Raw genomic sequence first — 19528 nt, forward strand, 5'->3', positions numbered from 1 at the left:
GGGCAGCAAGGCAAAGCAAGTATGTAGTCGGCTGGCGGTGATGCCACCTTCTCCACTGGGGCGGTGCAACCCACTGGGCGCCAGGTCACACCAAAAGCCGAGGGGCTCTGTGGCTAAGCTAACAGGGACCAAGCAGATGAACCCGTCATTCCGCCTGGGCTATCCCCGGGCCTGTGTAGGGAAGAGAACTCATAGGAATGGACAAGCAGCCTCTGATCGCAGTGATGACGAGGGGCCCCTGAAACATGCTTCTACAGAGCTACGGAGCATGCGGTCGGCTCCCCCAGCGGGGGAGGGGCAGCGGTGGGGGCGGGGGCTCACGTGGCCAGTGCCCCCGGTGGTTTCCTCCAGCGCAGTTTCGCAGCCCGAATCAGGGGACATGAGCTCGAGGTCCGTGCATTCTTCCCGGGGGGATGTGGTAGCAATGCCCTCCCTGAAGTATCTGGGCGCTGGTGACGTCACTGAGGAATGGGTGGCTTTGGGGCCAGCAAAGTCCCCCGGGGGCTGGAGTTGGACGAAGCCCAGGTCCAGAAGCTTATTCCGCTGTTGCTCTACCTGACCCACGGAGGCCTCTGAAGACAACTCGCTCATGAGGGCCCTTGTTTCACCTTGACTTGCTCGGCGAGTTTCAGCTCCATGGGTCTCAAAGATCCGAATTTTGTTGGCCACTGAGGTCTTGCTAATATCTTCCAGGGAGCCCTCTTGGCCCCCAGCCTGGAAAGAGGTCATCTCCTTTTGCTTCCCTGAAGGGAACACCAACCCCAGGGGTACAGCCCCCTCGGCTCCTTCAGAGACAATTCTGGGCTTTCTGCTGGCAACGGGAGGTGCCCGGCGCTCACCTCCGTCTGGGGTCACAGACGGTCCTACTCGGTCCTTGGGCTCTGGCCTCCCTTTAAAAGGATGGGCATGTTTGAGAAACACAGGGGACTGTTCTCCAAAAGGATCCCCAAGCTGTGGAGGCTCCCCTGACCCATGAGGGGCTGGGCTTGGAGAAGTTTCCTCTGGAGCTGCCTGAGCTTGAAAGGGACCAGGGGAAGCTGGGAGGGGGGCGATCATGTCCATCTGAAGAAACACTGAGGCCTTTCTGTCCTCCCTCGCAGGTTCTCCTGTTTGGATGTGCACCAGTCTCCCGTCTTGGTGCAGGAAGTTGCCTCTGTCTGGCTTGGTTGGCTTCCTGACATCATTAGGAGGGGTGGTCCATGGAAGGGCGCAGGCTGGGAGGTCTGGGCGCATGCCCCCTCCTCTGTGAGGTGAGTGGTTCTGCCATCCTGCTGGGGGACTTTTCTCAGCCTTTTCCATCAAATCTCCACCCTTGGGGGCCTCTTCCTCTGTGCCTAGGTTGCATGCTGGGTGGCTAAATTCTCCTTCCACCCCCCGCCCAGCTTCTTCCCAGTCCTCAGCAAATGTCTGCCCTGGAGAAGGTCCCTTACGAAGCTGCTCAACAAAGGCCTCTGGGCCATCTGGTCTTCCGTGGTCCTTGAGGGACCGTGCCCCTTCCTCTAAGGAGGCCGTGTGGCCATCACCCTCTTTGTTCTCGCTCCTGCTGGAAGCTGCAGCAGGGCCCTGTAGGTCTGAGGAAGTGAGCACAGAGCTCTCGGAGAGCCTCTCTGAGTGCTCCAGCCTGGTCTCGTCAACAGGAAGGGCATCCACATGCTCTTCCCTCTCCTCCAGAGGTGGAGGGAGGAAGGGGTCTTCAGAATCTTTCTCTCCATAGTTCAAATAGAAGCTCCTCTCTGCAAAGGAAGGTTTGGTTTCATCACTCGAGTCAGCTCTGGCTTCCGACTGGGCTGGGTCCAGCAGAAATGACTGGAGTCCTCCCTTGTCGGAGGCTGGAGAAGGGACATCGGCCTCTGCTAGCCTGGTCCCCGAGGCAGCAGGTCTTCCCCAAGTCTGGCACTCTTCCAGCTCCCTCCTCAGCTCCATCTGGCCCTCCAGCTGACCACCTGAGATCCAGCGCTTCTTGATGGTGGCCTCCCCAGTGCCCACCCTCAACTGGGAGCCCTCAAGGTTTCCTGCCAGTGTGCAGCCTGCAGCAAGAGAAGCCCCTTCTGGGCCTTTCCTGACCCAGGAGCCCTCCTCCCACATTGACTCAAAGTCTTCAGGGCTTGCAATCATTCTTCCTTGGTGCTGGGTCTTTGCTCTTCTAACTCCCACTATTTCTTCTGTGGCCACTTCGACTTTGAACTTGTCCACCAGGACGTCTACCTTGGAGAGTCTGCCATCAGCAAGGATATCTGCGAGGCCTGCCTTACTTTCTTCCTGCTGAGTGGTGGTCACTTTTAGGAGGCTGAGTTCTTCTGGCCTAGTGTACTCTCTTTCTATAAATACCCAATGCTCTGAACCCTGTGTTTCAATTGGAGCAAGAAGAGTTAACATGAAATATCACGCACCTGAAGAACGGGTCACTTTTTTTCCTCTGCAAGAAGGGACCAATCTACCACCAAAAGGTCAGCATGTCCCCCAGAACTGGCTGGGGGAGAGAAGGCATGACAATGCCAGTCAGCCTCATCAAGGCTCCCCTTCCCATCAAGGCACCCAACAAATTATTTACCGACTCCCCTCAACCACTACCCCAAGTTGGTAAAATAGGATGGGGGTCTCACGCCCTCCCCATGTGAATCATGGAACAATGGACATCCATGGATGGGCCAGGACTCTTCCTCTTTCTCTTTTAATAATACAATTGCCACTGTCAGAAGGGAAAGTAACTTACATCATGTGGAATCTTTGAATGTTAGAGCATAAAGAACTCCTAAGACATCCTCTAGTCCAAGTTCCTCATTGTGCAAATGGGTAAACTGAGACTTGGAGAAGGTCAGTGACTTCCCTACGGTCAAGTTAGTTCATGGTATAGTCAGGAAAAGAGTGCCTGAGATCCTTGCTGACTTACCTCACAACCTATAGACTATGGATCCCAACTGCAATCTAAGTCAAGAGAGGAAGCATTGAATTAAGTTCCATGAGCCACAGCCTGAAATCTGACTTCTCTGCAAGAGTTTCTGGGAAGGAAAGAGATTAGAATGAAAAATGCCAAATGCTCAGCTGAAGAGATCAGTGCCAGTCACCACAGTGGCCTGAACAGCTTGAATTTTGTAGGGTTCATTCCCAAAGAAAAGAATACCAAGGCCTATTCTTGGAGAATTCTGACAAAATCCACAGAAAGAGTAGAAAAGGGCTGACCAGAAGACATCATGGAAGGAAAAAATCTAAAGACCCAAGTATCATCACTGGTCAAAAGCACCAATAAGAGCGTAGCACTGTCAAGCTGTCGACAAAACAGCCCTCCATCTCTTCTACAGTCCTTTAAGCAACACTTAGGAGCGAATGATGGACTTCAGAATTGTAAAAAAAAAAAAAAAAAAGCCAGAAGGCCATTGGCATTCATACTGCTGCCACAGAATACTTTCTTCACATAAAACCTCAATGGAGGGGCGCCTGGGTGGCTCAGTTGGTTGGGCGACTGCCTTCAGCTCAGGTCATGATCCTGGAGTCCCGGAATCGAGTCCCGCATCGGGCTCCCTGCTCAGGAGGGAGTCTGCTTCTCCCTCTGACCCTCCCCCCTCTCATGCTCTTTCTATCTCATTCTCTCTCTCAAATAAATAAATAAATAAATAAATAGATAGATAGATAGATAAATAATAAATAAATAAATAAATAAACCTCAATGGAAGTCCAGTATGTAAGCCAGAGACAGGCTGCCGTGTTGAAGTTGGAGGCCTCAGCTGCCCCAGTGCCAAGGTACCGCCCTCCTTTGAAATCCTTGCTCTGACTCCAGCCCCTTAAGGCACAGATGTGGAAACTGAGGCCTCGAAAATGTAAGCACCATGTCCAAGGTCAGAGAGGGAGCTGGGGGCAAAGGCAGGTCTAGAATCCAGTCTCTGAATCCAAGTTCTGGGAAGTGCCTCCATGAGAGATGTGTCAGAAACTGCTCCCCACAGGAGGGGAGAGATGCGCTCTGATTCCGATTATGACTTGGTGAGATGTCTGTCAGATCCTATAAGATGTGAAGGATTCTGAAGGTTCAGGGAGGCTGTAAACTCTCTTACCTCCACTGCCTCAATCCATGTTAGCAAAATCTCCATGGTTTTCAGGGGATCAAACCTCACTGAAAGAATCCTGCCAACAGGTAAGAGAGATAAGAGGAAGGTGGAAGGCCCAGGCGTAGGTTTCTGGGATTTTACTTCAGGTTGCTAAGCCTCAGAACACCACCACTGAACCATCCCAGCGAGAAGTGCTTCGAGAGCCTATAGAAGCCAGGTCTCTTTTCTCTTCTATTCTCTTCTAAGGCTCCCGTTTCAGCTTGTGCTGATATCATGAGTCTGGCAATGAGGGCCAAAGATGGTCAATGAGACCCCTTCTGGAACATTCTTGCCCCAAGTCTAACTAGAAACTAGTTTCTAGAAACTAGAAGCTTAGAAATTCGGCTGAGTGGGGTGGGAACTAGCACAGTATAGAAAGAAAGATTCCACGGGAAGAAAAAAGGAAACATGTACTTATATTTAGTTAATTTGTGCCAGACAATGCCAGCCCTTTGTCTAAAGTTATTAGGTTTAATCCAAATGGCAACCTGTGAAGCAGGTACTATTGCCCTTATTTCCAAAGGGGAAACTGAGGTTTGCAGAGCAATGGTGACTTGCACAGATCACAGAGTGTGCGGTGAGGGAAGAAGAGGCTCTGCTTTTAACAAGTGAACATCCTGATGAGAAAAAAAGACTGAACAAAAGAGAGAAAACTTCATTAGCACCAAGGCACTGGTGGGGCTGCACCTGGCCCTGGGGGCTGGTCTGAAAGTCGTCCTGACCCTATTACAGGATGGGAAACCTTCAGTGCCTGCTCAGAGCGCCCCCTGCTAGCAGCTGGAGGTACTGCAGCAAGGAGCGGAGGCTGGAGGAGGACGCCCACCAGCTCTGTTCCCACGCAACCCACCAAAAGGAGAAAATCTCCAGCCAGGCGGTTCTGCTGACTCTGGGCTGTTCGGTCCCCACCTGGGGCTCTGGGTCACACTTTGGGCCCTGCTCTTTACAGAAGACAACCAGAGGAGGGGATGCAGGACAAGGAGCCCTCTAGAAACCACACCCTGGGAGAAACCTCTGAAGAAAGGAGGAGTGTTCAGGGGGAGGGGAGGTGCTGAACTCTGGAGGAGGATGCCCAGCAGAACTCCGGGCAGCAGCGGGCACAGCGAGGCCCACAGACAGGTAATCCAGAAGGGCAGATTTTAATTCAATATGAAACCTTCCCAACAGGTGACGGAAGCCAAAATGGTCTGCTGTGAAGAATGGCAAGAGCGCCCTCTGTGGAAGGGGCTGGATGGACAATTTGCAGGGATGCTGATGAAGGGCGCCTGTCGCCCTCCATCCCTGCCCCCCGGAGTATGGGCACCTGTCCTTTGCTCTAGGAGCATCTCTGTGCTCCAGGCCATCACTATTTCCCTAACCTTGGGAAGCTACTGACTCCTGTGCTGGTAGTTTTTAGTTTTACACTGAAGAAAAATTCAGAGTAGAACTGTGACTTCTGTTTTACCAGTTATGTAGCTGACTCATGTCTTGTACAGTTTCAGCACATTTTCAGCAGCTAGAAAATTTTTCCATGGGAACTGAAAAAGGGAGATGCCCTCATACATACTATGCATAAAGGGGAGGGTCAGATCTCGGGGAGAAGGACGTTCCACCCAGATGGTAGGTCAGTACCTTCTAATCCTGACAGCCTCTGAGCTGTTGGCACAGAGGGAGATGCAGCCCTCCATCCTTGGGCCCGGATTCTAGGTCTAGCAGGACACAGCAAGTCCCAAGAGCCCTCCACTGGCTGCAGTCCTGGGTGCAGAAGTAATGCCTTCCTCATTAGAACACTTGCCTGGCCAACATCTCTTTAACCCCAAGGAAGCTCCCTGGAGCAAGATGCCTGCTTTCGCCTGCCTGTCAAGAGGAGCTTAGAGAAGATGAAGATGGAGGATGAATGCGGGGCCATCCCCTACATAGCCACTGTTAGACCTCACTCAGGCTTCTGAACAGCAAAAAGACCCCAGGGCAGAAGGCATTTAGGTGCCATGACCCCTGATCTCAAGTTTAGATGTCAGAACCTGCCTCTGAAGTGAGGGCCCAAGAGAAGGAGATCGTTTCAGCTTCCCCTTTGAAGCCAGAGCCAGAGTCAAACTGTCCTGTCTTTCCAGAATATGATCTCAGTCCTGATTCCCGAGAAACAATGGATGAGGGAGGGGCCGGCCCTTTATGGATCCCTGGGATGGGGACAATCATTTGTCACAGCATGGGGACACAAGGGCTACCCACTGCTCCCACCTGCATGGCAGAGCCTGGTCCACCCCCCTCACCCCAGAGAAAGGGGTTTCTTGAGACCATTAGGGTGGCTGTGTGTGGGCGGGGAAGTGCCGACAGTAACCTCAGGAGACGCTGCGAGGCTTTTCTGAGTGAACACTTCCCAGCCTGTGGCCGTCCCAGGCTCTGGTGCCAAGTCCTGCGGAGAGGTGTCCTGGGTCCTCCGGGACTGCAGGGGAGGCCCAGGGCCAGAGGAAAGGGAAGAGGGAGGAAGGGAAGGAGAGACAGAGACAGGAAGAAAGGGAGAGAGAGGAAGCAGGAGAGACACACACACAGAGCCTGTAAATAGCCCAGCTTTGTAAAACCCACACCCTTAGAGTTTGTGGCTTAGGTCAGGCCAGTGGGGCGAGAGAGAGAAGAGCTGCCCCTTGTGGCCCTTTAAGGGAGGGAGGCCCACGGTCAGCTGCCAGCCAGCACCATGCCTTTGGACCCTTTGCTCCCTGCCCTCACTCAAGAGGGATGCGGAAACATACCACTCTCCTTCAAGAGGCTCCCAATCAAGAGGCCGAGGAGCCATACCATCCAGACTCCGATTCCAAGTCTGCCCTGGGTGTCTTTGGTTTAGGCAATGGTTCAATCCTGCAGTTTGGCTCTTAGCCCTTCAAAAAGTCCTCTTTGAAATGAAAGCCTGGGTTTGGCAAATGGGAACTTTTCTTTAAAGTTTGGAGTCCCAGGCGCCTGGGTGGATCAGTCGGTTAGGTGTCTGCCTTAGGCTCAGGTCATGATCCCAGGGTCCTGAGATCGAGCCCCACATCAGGCTCCTGGCTCAGCGGGGAGCCCGCTTCTCCCTCTCCCTCTGCCTCTCCCCCTGCTCATGCTCTCTCTCTCTCTCTCTGTATCTCAAGTAAATAAATAAAATATTTAAAAAAATAAAGTTTGGAGTCCCTATTTTAAGTTCCCACTGTTTTCCCCTTGGCCCAGATGAGGCCCAACAATATATGAGGAAGCCACTAGGACCTCTGATGACACAGCCCTGCAGGACAGCCCCCAAAAAGTCCAATCAGGGATTCCAGTCACGATAGGCAATGGCCCCATGACTGTACAGCACTTTCTAGTTTATATAAAGTGCTTTTATACCCATTATTTCACTCAGCCTTCTCAGCAACCCCATGGAATGGCAATTCTGGTCCCCCTTTAGATGGGCTGACTAGGCAGCAAGGCTCAGAGAGGTGATATCACTCACCCAAGAACCCAGTCCAGGCCTTGTCTACAGCTTCTCCCCATCTCCCAAATCTTCAAGGGCCTCTAAATGCCAGTGGGGCCTGGAACCCAGTTAAATGGTCCATAGCTCCAAGGTGAGCTCCTGGACCAGAATTCTTTCCAGCAGTGGACTACACTTCTTGGGGCATCAGTGAGGGGCAAGGGTTGGAACAGACCCACCTCTGAATAAGACCCATCTTCTAGCAGTTCCAGCTATGACCAGCAGGTGGGGCACATTTCCAAGCCACGCTGCTCTGAGCCACCCGGACGCTCCGCAGCCAGCTCCCCGGGGTTCATCCTGCCCTGCTCTGCTGGAGTCCCACCCTTTCAAAGCCTCTGCATTCCTCCTCAGCCACTGCCAGGCCACTCTGGTCAAGACTCTCAGGGCCAGAGGAGTGGGGCCTGTACCTGGATCACTAGACCAGCCCCCATGGCCCAGCCCAGGGTACCAGGGGTGACCACAGAGGCTCTCAGTAGCTGCAGATTTGCCCTCCTTCCATAGCACTGGACTTAAAGGCCCTCAAAGCATCCCGCATTTCGTGAATCACCAGCCAGGAAACTACCACAGCATCCTCACTGGACGAGGCCCTGTTATCCGGCATGTCGAGGCCGTGGGGAGAACTGATTCAATCAAATGTTCACTTAGTAGGTTACGACTGCATCACCAAATTTCAAAGCATGGGAGGACAGTACATACACAGTTGACTCTATCCTGGTCTTCCCATGATTTGGTCTTGCTCCCAGCAGCTGTGATTTAACAGCAAATACAATGGCCAGGACACAAGAAAAGCAGGTTCTGGCCCTTCTTTTATCAGCTATGACACTGAACAAGTATGTTCCCATTCTGGGCCTCAGTGCCTCATCTGTAAAGTGATGAGCTTAAGTCAAGTAGGTTCTGAGGGTCCTTCCAACTTTAAAAGGGGTTCTGGGGGGGCACCTGGGTGACTCAGTTGGTTGAGCATCTGACTCATGATTTTGGCTCAGGTCATGATCTCAGGATCGTGGGATCGAGTCCCACATCAAGCTCCCTGCTCAGCGTCGAGTCTGCTTGTCCCTCTCCCTTTGCTCCTCCCCTCGCTCATGCTCTCTCTCTCTCTCTCCTTCTCTCTCAAATAAATAAAATCTTTAAAAAAGAAAAAAATGGTTCTGATTTGAAAATAACCTTCTGTATGAATCCCAGGACTCTCAAAATGAAACAATAATTAACTCCTATTGAGCATCTATGTACTCTACCAGCCCCTCTATGCTTGATCTCCCTGGATCCTCACAACTTTCCTATGAGGTAGGTACTTTTATTATCTCTGCCTAATGGAAGCTCAGAGAGATTAAGTAATAAGCCCAGAGTCATCCAGCCAGCAGGAATCAGAGCCAGAATTCAAACCCAGGTGGTATAAGTCTAGATCAGTTGGGTTTGAGACAAGTAAGCAGCAGTGCTAGAGAGAAAACACCTAAGTATAAATGGGGGTAAATACTGCCAAGATTTAGCAGTGCTAAAAATAATAGCTTGGGATTATAAGTACAGGAATTCTCAAAATCCTATCTTTATCTCTTTTTCATTTGAGAAAATATCCCATGCTTTCCACTCTGAAAGGCATGTGGGTGTGGGATCCTTTTCTGAAGCAAGACGCTTGGGTCTAATTTTCTTGGAGGATCTGTTCCCCTCTAGTGGGCTCCGAGGATCCTTCCAGGAGGGAACACCCCCTCACACACACGCACGCCACCCATCTGTGTTTTCACAGTCGGCACTAAAGGATCTGGTTCCTGGATGCAACTGCTGGGATTCTCAAAGTTTAGGGGGCATGAGAATCCCCGGGGCACTTGTTTAAAATGCTGATTCCAAGGCTCTATCTCCAAATATTCTGATTCTGTTGGTCTGACATGGGGCTTGTCTAATAAACACCCCTTTCCCATTATACTCCGGGGAATACACCAAGCCACGGCAAGTCTTTTGAGTTTTTCAAGGTGGTCCCTGGGGCCAGAAGGATTCCAAGATGTAGTGAATTTGTCTTTCCCAGCCTAACGCACCACTGCCCCCCACCCCATCCCCATCATCACCTCATGCAGCAACTGGGGGAGGCATACAGGTGTGGAGGATGAGTATAAGTTGGTGGAGAGCAACTTTCCCGACCCTCTTTACCCAAAGCCCCTGTTGAGGGGTTCAGGGTGAGACCTACCTCGTTGACTTTCTCAGGGGTGCCCTTGGGGGAGGGGGAGGCAGGAGAGGAGGGCAGCCTGCGCTCCCGCTCCCAGTCTCGGTCCCGGTGGATCAGTTTGCTGTTGGGTTCCTTCAGGGTCCTCTTGAGCTCGTTGATGCTGGCCTGGTGCTTGAGCAAGACATCCTCTGGCTTGTCTAAGAACTAGGGGTGGATGGAGAGGGCAGCGGGTGTTAGAGGAACGGCTCTGAGCAGGGGATGGTAACCGTGGCCACTGCTGCCCTACATCAGCAAGGTGATTCCCATCCATGACTCCATCTCACCCTCACAGCACCCCATGAGCCAAGGGCGCAGAGATGATTAGCCCCAACAGGTACACGAAGCACTTAAGATTAAACAGAGGAGCAAAAAACACTTAAGATTAAGAAGAGGAGGCTTCTGGTCAAGCACCACCTTTTCTTTCCCCCTGCCTGGCTTCCGGCCTCAGAACACCCAAGGCAACCCAGATCCCCGAAGACTAGGTGAGTTCCCACTGGTGCCGTGCGCCCAGTCTCACCTGGGCATGGAGGTGACTTCCTTCTGGTTACAACCGAGGCACAGTGAGAACTGGCCAACCCTGTTCACTGGGCTGCTCTGGCCCACTCCCTGGCCTCCAGGGCCCTGGTCCCTTCCTCTGGCCAAGACTTGGACCGCTGCACTTAGCAGGATCCCCAGCCTAGACCCCTCTCAGCCTGACAGGTGAGCTGCTCAGATACTAAAGCCAGGGACACCCAGAAAAATGAGCCCTGCTCCCACACAGGAGCCACGAAAAGACAGTGTTCTGCATCCTCTACTGTGAGCCACTACCCTTCCTAATCACCCAGGGTCTTGCAGTTACCTTGCAGATACCAACTCCTCAAGAGCAAACAGAGGGAGATATGGCCAGACAGAGAAAAGACGGTGCTGCGGGGCATTCAGGAGGGCAGGAGAAACGGAGACTGGGAAGAAGAGAGCTAAGTCCCAGGGCTGGGCACAAGACCTGAGCTGGGGAGAGCTGCAGTCAGGGGCGTGTCTGCCATTAAACCGCCAAGTCTGAGCTTGAGCCAGTGCAGCATGAGAGAGTAATCTGCCTCTAGGTCTTACGGGTAGGGTAGGGCGGGTGGGCTGTTAGTTCAAGCACCTTTATCTGCAAGGCTGTTTGAGGATTCTTGTCAACTCAGTTCAGGACAAGAAGTGGACCATCTCCACTTATTATAAAGTCAAATCGGCAGATTCTGGAAGATCTACCTGGAAGGCAAGCTTGCTCTTGGACAAGGCTGAGATCTTCCCCTGGGCTTACCTCTTACCGCCATGACTGACGTGTGCGTTACCTCGGGGAGGAGATTGATGCCACTGAGGCTTCTGCTTTCCCTCCAGACATCTGTCTGTACTTCCTATATCCCCTCCTGAGCTGGACGGCCTTAGAACAATGTCTGAGAAGTCAAACTGACAGAGTTTGCACAAGGGGGTGGGTATGAGCTGCAATGGACCCAAGATGTGGCTTGTGACCTTCTAGCCTGATCCTGCCACGCTGCCCCTGTGTGCACACGGCGTTCCCGGAGGCGAGAGGGAGCAGTGGAACCCTGGGATCCTTGATTAGGGTTAAGGGCTTTGGGGAAACCTAGTCCAAATGTCTTGCTGTGCAGTTGGGGGACTGGGGCCCAAGGGGGCTTACCCATGACCCTCAAAGAGTCAGGCTGAAACCCAGCTCACGTGATGGGCCAAGGCCAAGCCCTTAGGCCCCAGCCCCTGGTCCTTTCCCTCAGGCCCAACAACAGACCCGCGAGGCAGTGAAGGTTCAGAGGAAGAGTTGGGGACTGTGTGAAAGGGAAGAAATCGTTAAGGCAGAGAAATTAAGTTGAGAGAAGCCAGCAGGGAGAGGAGGAAGGAGAGGGAGGAGAAAAGGAGAAGAGGCTCTCCTTGCAGAGCTTGAGCAGCAGGCCCCGAGGGACAGCAGCGTGCTGGAAGAGGCAGAAGCATTCCGAGGTTCCTCCCTGCCCCCCACGCCAACTCCCACATCGGTTGCCCGTAGATACAAAAAGAAGCTTGGGGTGAGGGCAGAGAGGACACAGATGAGGTGGAGGCATGACCAAACGGTGGTGCGGGGAGGAGATGAGTCTAAGGAAGGGTTTAGGTGGGGGCAGGGGAGATAAGACCAATAAAAGCATGGAATGGCCTGGAAGAGCTGATGGACACAGGTGGGATGGTCAGCAGTTGGGAAGCAAGCATGGGGTGGTGGGAAGAGGCAGAATGGGAAGCTGGTTAGAGGGAGGGAGGGGGGAGGAGGGCAGGGGGAACGAGTTGGCTAGGGGGTGGGGTCTGAGCAGGGAGCTGGATAGATGGGGGTGGGGGGGGCGAGGAGGGGCCATAGGGGAGGAGGAGTAGGGCCGAGAGCAGAGGCAAGGCTGAAGCTGAGACGGTGCCAGGACATGGGCCTGGGGTGGACTATGGGATGGTGACAAATGAGCTGGGGATCTGAATGGCTGGGTAAGTGGTGACGGGTCCCATGCAGTACCTCCTGCTTGTGTCTCGGCGTGGTTTCCTGCTCCAGCTAGCGAGATGCGGGAGGAGGGAAGGAACCAGCAGGGTCAGTAGAGCAAACAGATTAGAGGCACCGCACTGGCCCAGTACGGTGCAGCAGGGAGCCCAGAGGGCTCTCTCCCAGGGAACAGAGGCCAGGGAAGCTGGTGGACCACCCGTGGGGCAGTGAGGTAGCCAGAAGGGGCAGGGTGGGAGGCAGGGAGCTGGCCCAGGGAGGTGAAGAAGGGGGCCGGGGGACTGGCGGCACAGCAAACAGTCACACTCAGTAGAAGGGACTTGAGGGCTCTGGGTATTCACGCCTCTGCGGTCAGCATGTGTGTTCAGGGGCCTGTGCGCCCAGCTGCATCCGCCTGACGGAGCCATCCTACACCCGTGTGCACCCACGGCCGTGAGCGTGCATGCTGCCTGCACATCTGGATGCATGCCCCTACTCCAAGAGGGGCCTACAGCTGTGAGTGAATGCATGCTAGTCTGAGGCCACGTGTGCCCTCATGATGTGTGCACAGGTATGTGGGCAATGCGTGGGACAGCAGGAGGCGACACACCCGAACCTCATCCTTGTGAGGACCCACAGGGACACCCTGTCATGCTCTGGGGAGGAAGGGGGCCATGCGGATGAAGATCACAGTCAAAGGGGCAAATTAAGAGTGGGCAAGAGGAGGCTGGAGTCCTCTAGGGGACAGAGTGCCCCTGTGGGGAAGCAGGACAAAAAGAGGGGATGGGTGCAGGGTGGGCAGCATGCCTACCACCCACCACCAGGGGATACTGAGGTATTGGGCAAGGTCCTTCCCATGGTGCATCCCATAACGAGGGTGCTCCCCCACAGCTGGGAACCCCTCAAGGCCAAGGCCGAGGCTAGATTCAGAATCAGCCTCCTGATCCCAGGTCAGAGGGTATGAGAAAGCCAGGCTCCTACCTTTAGCTCCTTGATCTTGGTGGGGGTCCTGACCTCTCCTTCCTCAGCCTCTGACCGCCTACCCCCAGACTCGCCATCCTCCTCCTGCTTGTCACCGTCAGGTCCTGTGTCATGGTTCTCACTAACCGAGGCCGGGCGGGAGAACTCCGCTAAAATGGGCAGAGATGGCCGGGTGGCCGTGTGAGACCTCCCCCAGGGGGACGGACAGGGAGCCAGTTCTGCCACCCACCCAACCATGGTTGGAGTGGAGCGGCCCCAACACGTCGGGGATAAGGAGCCAGCACACAGAGAGGGGAGGCAGACTTGTCCAGGTCACAAAGAGCCGCCTCCCAGCCCCGGCCCCCACTCCTGACTTCGACAGCACCAGTGCCCAGGTTCAAATCTCAAATCCATCGCTTCTTGGCTGTGTGACCTTGGGTAAGTTACACAATCTCTCTGGGTCTCAGTTTCCTCATCTATAAACAATACCTACTTCAGACAGCTGGGGGAGGAGAGAATAAGCTCATGCGTGTAAATACTTAGAAGAGAGACCGGCACAGAGCAAGCCAATTCAGTCAATGCTGGTCCACAAGTGTGATGTTTCTGTTGCGGTGGTTGTGACAGAATACTTGCTTGACCATTATGTAGCAGTACAGAGTTACTGTGAGATTAGTCTTTACCAGTGAAAGCTAAAGTTCTGAGATCTGCAAATAATTTAGCCCCTTTATAAATCAGGCAAAGTTCAAGGGGACTCCGGACATCCTTCTCACTCACTGGCATTCCAAAGTGCTTTTCTGAATAGGAGAGAAAGGGATGCAATGACAGGCTTTACCCTAGGCACTGGGCACAACCCAGCCTATGCCCATGGATTATGTCTTGGTGGGAAAAAATGGCTGGAAAACACAGAAAATGACCAGAGCACAGATTATCCTTAGGATTGGCCTAGATTAAAAGAGAATAATTAGCTTTTCTATTCATATATATTCACTCCGCAAAGTGCCCCTTTATGCACATTATTTCATTTGATCCACGCAATCCTCTGTGTTGATGGCTGGAATGGGAATCCTTATCCTCATTTTACAAAGGATAAATTGAGACTCCGAGAGGGGGAAGGTCCCACTGACGACCTTTCGGTGAATCAGGACAAAGACCCAGGTCTCCTGGTTTAGAGTCCAGGCTTCTGTTTCTCCCTGGATGAGCCTCGCCAGCTCTAGACCAATCTTTGCTACCCTGCACAACCTGGGCTTCGTTTAGGCCCTGGCATAGTAATGGAAGCTGCAGGGGAGAACAGAGAGACTGTACTTTCCCTTCGCATAAATCTTAGTTCTCAGCCCTGTGCCCACTCAAGGAGAATAAAGAGCTTCCTCAGCCTCAAATGGACCTTTGCAAAACTGCATGTCTTCTCAACATAGTCAAGGAATCCTGGGACAGGTCTCACCTTCATACTGCAGGAAAAGTATCAGACTCTCCTGATCACCTGGAAAACTCCTACGTATCCTTCAAAACCCTGTCCAGTTGTCACCTTCTCTGCAAAGCCCTTTCTGCCCCTCCTAGACAGAATTAATCTCTCTCTCCTCATGGCTGCTCTGTATACAGTACCTACTTCTCCCATGGCTTGAATCACCTTAAATGCTTACAAATCTACCATTCTATGAGCTCCTTAAAGGAAAGGGCCATACTTATTCTAACACTCAGAAAATATTTGTTGGGCAGAATTAACTTGCCTAGAGGCCTACCCCCATGTGTTCTGGGAGTATCCACTGTTCCCCCACACAAGTCCCCACCTCTTTCCTTAAGCTACCCCCTACAAACCTAAAAGCAATAATAAACTATTATTGGGTATAATTTATCAAGGTCCTTCTATGTGCCAGGAACTGTTCTGGGTGTTATCATGTCTGGTTCTCTCTGTAACACAGCAAAATTGGCATTATTTATTTTGCAGAAGAACAAACAGGTAGAGGGGAAGTTCAGCTGCTCAAGACCCCCCATCCGTTCATGTATGGATATTTATGGACCACTTCCTGGTCTGCAGAGAAGCTGGGGAGTATGATGGCTGGGATTTGAACTCAGATCCGCCTAACTGAATCTCCCTAATGCCCATGTGGCTTCTGAACCTCTCCTACTAACTCCAATGTGCACAGTCCGGGGAGAGTCCGGGGCCCTGAGTGCTGATGCAGGCCTGGGCATCTTTGTGTTTAACCAGCGCACAGGTGATTCTGCGGACCATGTTTTGAGAAGCCCTGGTTGGCTGGATGCGGGACAGTGTAGGGCCAATTCTCGTTGATATGAAGGGCACCTGTCAGCCCAGCAGGAATGAGGGCCGTGGAGAGCAGCATGTGGTTGGATGTCAATCAGTTCACTGGAACCCAAAGGATGACCAGGGACAACCAAACGCCTCAGCCTCAGTCAGGAAAGGTATCCCCAGCTCCACACTGCAGTCGCCATTATGCCATTGTCCTGAAATCTGTGAATCACTGAGCATCGTGGGCAGGGGCGGGGGGGCGCCCAGAAACCCATATGGCTGAACGCGGGACCCCAAGAGCCCACGACTCAGGGAAGTTGCAGGAGGTGCAGACAGGGGCGATGTCACATTCCGGTGGGAGTGATGCCGTAGGCTGGGCGAGACCACTGAGAGCGGCCTGGGGGCAACAGTGCTCCTGGGCCACCGGGCCTGGTGCAAATCAACTGGTGAGGTGCCCACCACTTTCCCAGCGCTCATCCTGGGGAAGCTGGTACGCCCCCACTTCCCTCTAAACACCACCCTCACACCTCCAATTTGGGGCATACCTCCATCAAGGCTGCGGGACATGGTGTACCGTTTGCTGGAGGAACGCTCGAAGAAGGGTGCGGGCCGGTCGATGAGGGCGCTGGCCTGGCGGGTTTGCGCCTGGGTCCTCCCACTATATCGGAACTTGGAGCCCATCACCAGGAAGCCCTTGGGCGGGGGCTCGGGCGACACCAGCCTGCAGTGGAGGGAGGAGGGGGATTAGACCTACGTTGCCGGGCCCAAGGCTGGACCACAGCTGGCCTTTCAGCCCACTGTCCCACCAGCTACAACTCGAAGTGACCCACAAAGGGAGAGACTTGGGGAGGGGGGCTTTCCTGGAGTCCCTCCCTCCTAGCTCCTTCTCCTGCTTCCCCCCTCCCGGAGCATACGTGTACACTCATGGCCTCTGCGCATGCCCCGTGACCCCACCCCAGGGGCAGGCTCACCGGAAGAACGTGTGGTGCTCTATGCAGACCTTCCACAGTCTCTTGGCTGACCGGTGGTTTGGGAGCTTAAAGCCAATTGTGCTCTCAAACTGCTCATACTGCAAAACCAAGGAGGGTGGGTTAGAAGCAAGGCCTGGGCTCTCTCGCCCCTGGTCCATCCTTTCTGAACCTCTTCTCAGGCGTGTGCAACTCTGGCCTGTTTATTCATTTATTCATTCACTTATTCAATAAAGTGGACTGAGTCCTTACTCTGTGACAGGTCCAGTGCTAAGCAACAGAGACACCATGGTGACCAAGACGGAAGATTCTCGGGGACGGGGAAGGGGTGCTCTGATAATAAATTAGTAAACAAGATCATTTCAGACACTGATAAGGGGGCATGAAGGGAATGAACAGAGACGTGTGATGTGACAAGAGTACCTGGGCAGGTGCAGGGGTCAGGATCTTAGAAAGGGTGATCAGGGGATGCCCTCTAACAGGTGATCTCTGGGCAGACATCTGAAGGATGGGAAAGGAACCAGCTATGTGAGAAGGCAGGGAAGAGAATTTCAGGTAGAGGGAACATCAAAAGCAAAAAGCTGGAGGCAGGAAAGAGCTCGGCTCATCCTAGGAAGTCAGTGAAGGCCAAAAGGGCTGAAGCACAGTGTGGGGGGGCGGGCAGAGATACGTGGGAGACGCAGCCGGCCACATGTGGGGTTCGGACAGTAGCCCACGAGCCAGACAGCTCTTGAAAGGGTTAAGGCAGGAGTGGGAATGGGGGATGGTGATCTGATGGAGGGGACTTTTAAGCTCTCCTTAGTAGTTATGAGAAAAATGGCCTAACATGACAATGGAGGCAGGGGGACCAGGGAGAGGCACCTTGTAGAAATGCAGGTGAGAGATGGTGGCGGCTGGTGGCTGGGACAATGGAGAAAGACAGAAGCAGATGGGTTTGCATTTATTCTAGAGGTACAAACCAATGGACTTTTTGATGGGTGAGATGTGGAGGCTGGACATACACGTTTGTGTGTGTGGACGTGTGTTCTGGCATGTGTACATACTTGAATACTACATGTAAGCAGATAAATTGACATGGATGGACAGGTATTCACTGATCTGTGTAACCTGAATGTATGTGGTTATCTTTATACGTGTGCTCCCGTGTGTGTGTCTGTGTATACTGCACGTGTGTGTGTGTGTGTGTGTGTTGTCTGTGTGCAGGCACATACCTAAGGCATGAAGTCTATGTAGAGAGCCCCAGCCTTACCCAGTACCCTAGCAACGCTCTCCATGTATCCTAAGTAGGAAAGAACCCAGGCTCAGCAGTCAGGATTCTCTCCGTTCTAGCCAATTCCAGTGAGGAGGAGGGGTTCCCAAGGCAGGCTCACCTCCCCAGGCCGGATCTTGATATAAAAGTTACTCCTCTTATAGGAGATCTTGAGAATCTTGGGCCAGGCGAAGCGGTTGATTCTCAGCCGGTCCCGGTAGATGAGCAGGCCATTGGCACAGACTCCTAACATAATGTCGATGCCCTCGGAGTCCTGCATGAGAAGACACCATCGAATGGCAGGCCTGGGGTCCATGCCTGCCACGCACCCTGAAACTCCTCCCTGAGCTCTGCTTCTGATGAGCCCTCAGGATCAGGGTCAGAGCCTGCATGCTGGGGAGGCCCCTGACCAATCTCACACAGTCATTCAGCCATTCACTCATTCATTTTATCAGCCATTCACCCCGTTCCTCATCTGATCATTCTGTCAATCACTCAATCACTGATTCACCGACAAACATTTAGTGGCACCTATGTGATGCTAGGCCATGTGCTATGTGCTAAGGATATAGAAATAAATTGAAGCCTATGTCTTGAGGAATGGATAAAGATGCGGTGTATATATGTAAAACGGAATACTACTCAGCCATCAGAAAAAATGAAATCTTGCCATCTGCAACGACATGGATTGAACTAGAGGGTATTATGCTGAACAAAATAAGTCAATCAGAGAAAGACAATTACCAAATGATCTCACTCATATGTGGAATTTAAGAAACAAAATGGAGGATCATAGGGGAAGGGAGGGAAAAATAAAACAAGATGAAATCAGAGAGGGAAACAAACCATAAGAGACTCTTAATCATAGGGAACAAACTGAGGGTTGCTGGAGGGGAGGGGGGTGGAGGGACGGGGGAACTGGGTGATGGACATTAAGGAGGAGACGTGTGTAATGAGCACTGGGTGTTGTGTAAGACTGACAAATCACTGAACTCTGCCTCTGAAACTAATAATACACTATGTGTTAATTAATTGAATTTAAGTATTAAAAAACTTGGTTTACAAACTAAATAAATAAAATTACATCATGGTAAAAATAAATAAATAAATAAAGCCTGTGTCTTTCCCTCATGATGCTCCCAATCTGGTGGTGGTACAAACAGCTTCATAATATAATATGAATATAGAAAAGTTATAAAGATTATGGGAAGATAAAGGGTGATAGAACTTTGAGGAATGAGAAATATGACTATAAAAGGCTTCGGGTTGGAGGGAACACAGGGTCTGGCGCACCAAGCCCTCTGAAGCACGAGGGACACCCCCCGCCCCCAGATGCTAGGGGGACTCCGGGGCCCAGCAGTACCTTAGCATGGTGCAGGTCTACTCCATACATGGAAAGCTTCTTGGCGTTCTCTAAGAAGTGGATTTCTGCTTCTCCTGGAGTCATGCCCCTAAAGGAAAGAACATGATCACAGGCAGCCATGAAAAGGCCCAGGCCTAAGACCTGCTGGCTGAAGGTGGCCATGATCAGAACCTGTAATTCTAGGAAAGCAAACGTTCTGGAGTAGGCATATGGCTAGGCCTCTCGCAGTCCCTCCCCTCTGCTCTCAGCCCTCGCTTCCATCCACCCAACCCCCTCCTGGTGTCAAAGCTCAGGTCCAGTCCTGTCTCCTCCGGGAAGTATTTAAGGGATGAGCTGGGAGCCGGAATTTCTGCTTCATTCTGCCACAGAATTCAATGTGAGCCATAGATTCTAATTCTCTGCGGCTGCAAAGCCATCGTGGAAGCCATGGTTCGTTACAATCACCCAGGGGCTCCGAAATGATCACCCACGTAAGGCACTTCTCTCAGAATTTTCTATCAGAAACCACTTAATCCCCCCCCTGAGGAGCAGGTGCACATTCTCCTTTCTGACAAGAGAGTTACGTAATTC

The 19528-nt window shown here is 52.5% G+C and overlaps 1 protein-coding gene across 25 annotated transcripts in view; it reads right to left on the reverse strand.

Moving 5' to 3' along the window:
* EPB41L1 (erythrocyte membrane protein band 4.1 like 1) overlaps nucleotides 1–19528 on the reverse strand; it is a 122204-nt gene that overhangs the window by 23050 nt on the left and 79626 nt on the right. For 13 of the 25 annotated variants that reach the window (XM_081832851.1, XM_081832862.1, XM_081832864.1 and 10 more), the window contains 9 exons: nucleotides 18959–19046; nucleotides 17717–17869; nucleotides 16350–16447; nucleotides 15924–16099; nucleotides 13158–13306; nucleotides 12216–12251; nucleotides 9704–9886; nucleotides 6394–6498; nucleotides 322–2343 (listed from right to left, as the gene is read on the reverse strand). In XM_081832851.1, coding sequence (XP_081688977.1) covers nucleotides 322–2343; nucleotides 6394–6498; nucleotides 9704–9886; nucleotides 12216–12251; nucleotides 13158–13306; nucleotides 15924–16099; nucleotides 16350–16447; nucleotides 17717–17869; nucleotides 18959–19046 — 3010 coding nt within the window. The remainder of the gene's footprint in view (nucleotides 1–321; nucleotides 2344–6393; nucleotides 6499–9703; nucleotides 9887–12215; nucleotides 12252–13157; nucleotides 13307–15923; nucleotides 16100–16349; nucleotides 16448–17716; nucleotides 17870–18958; nucleotides 19047–19528) is intronic. The other 12 variants (XM_081832875.1, XM_081832873.1, XM_081832870.1 and 9 more) reach the window with 5 other exon arrangements.

The sequence above is a fragment of the Leptonychotes weddellii genome, chromosome 10 (genome assembly GCF_054177405.1).
Source record: "Leptonychotes weddellii isolate Sample4059 chromosome 10, ASM5417740v2, whole genome shotgun sequence".
NCBI lineage: Eukaryota > Metazoa > Chordata > Mammalia > Carnivora > Phocidae > Leptonychotes > Leptonychotes weddellii.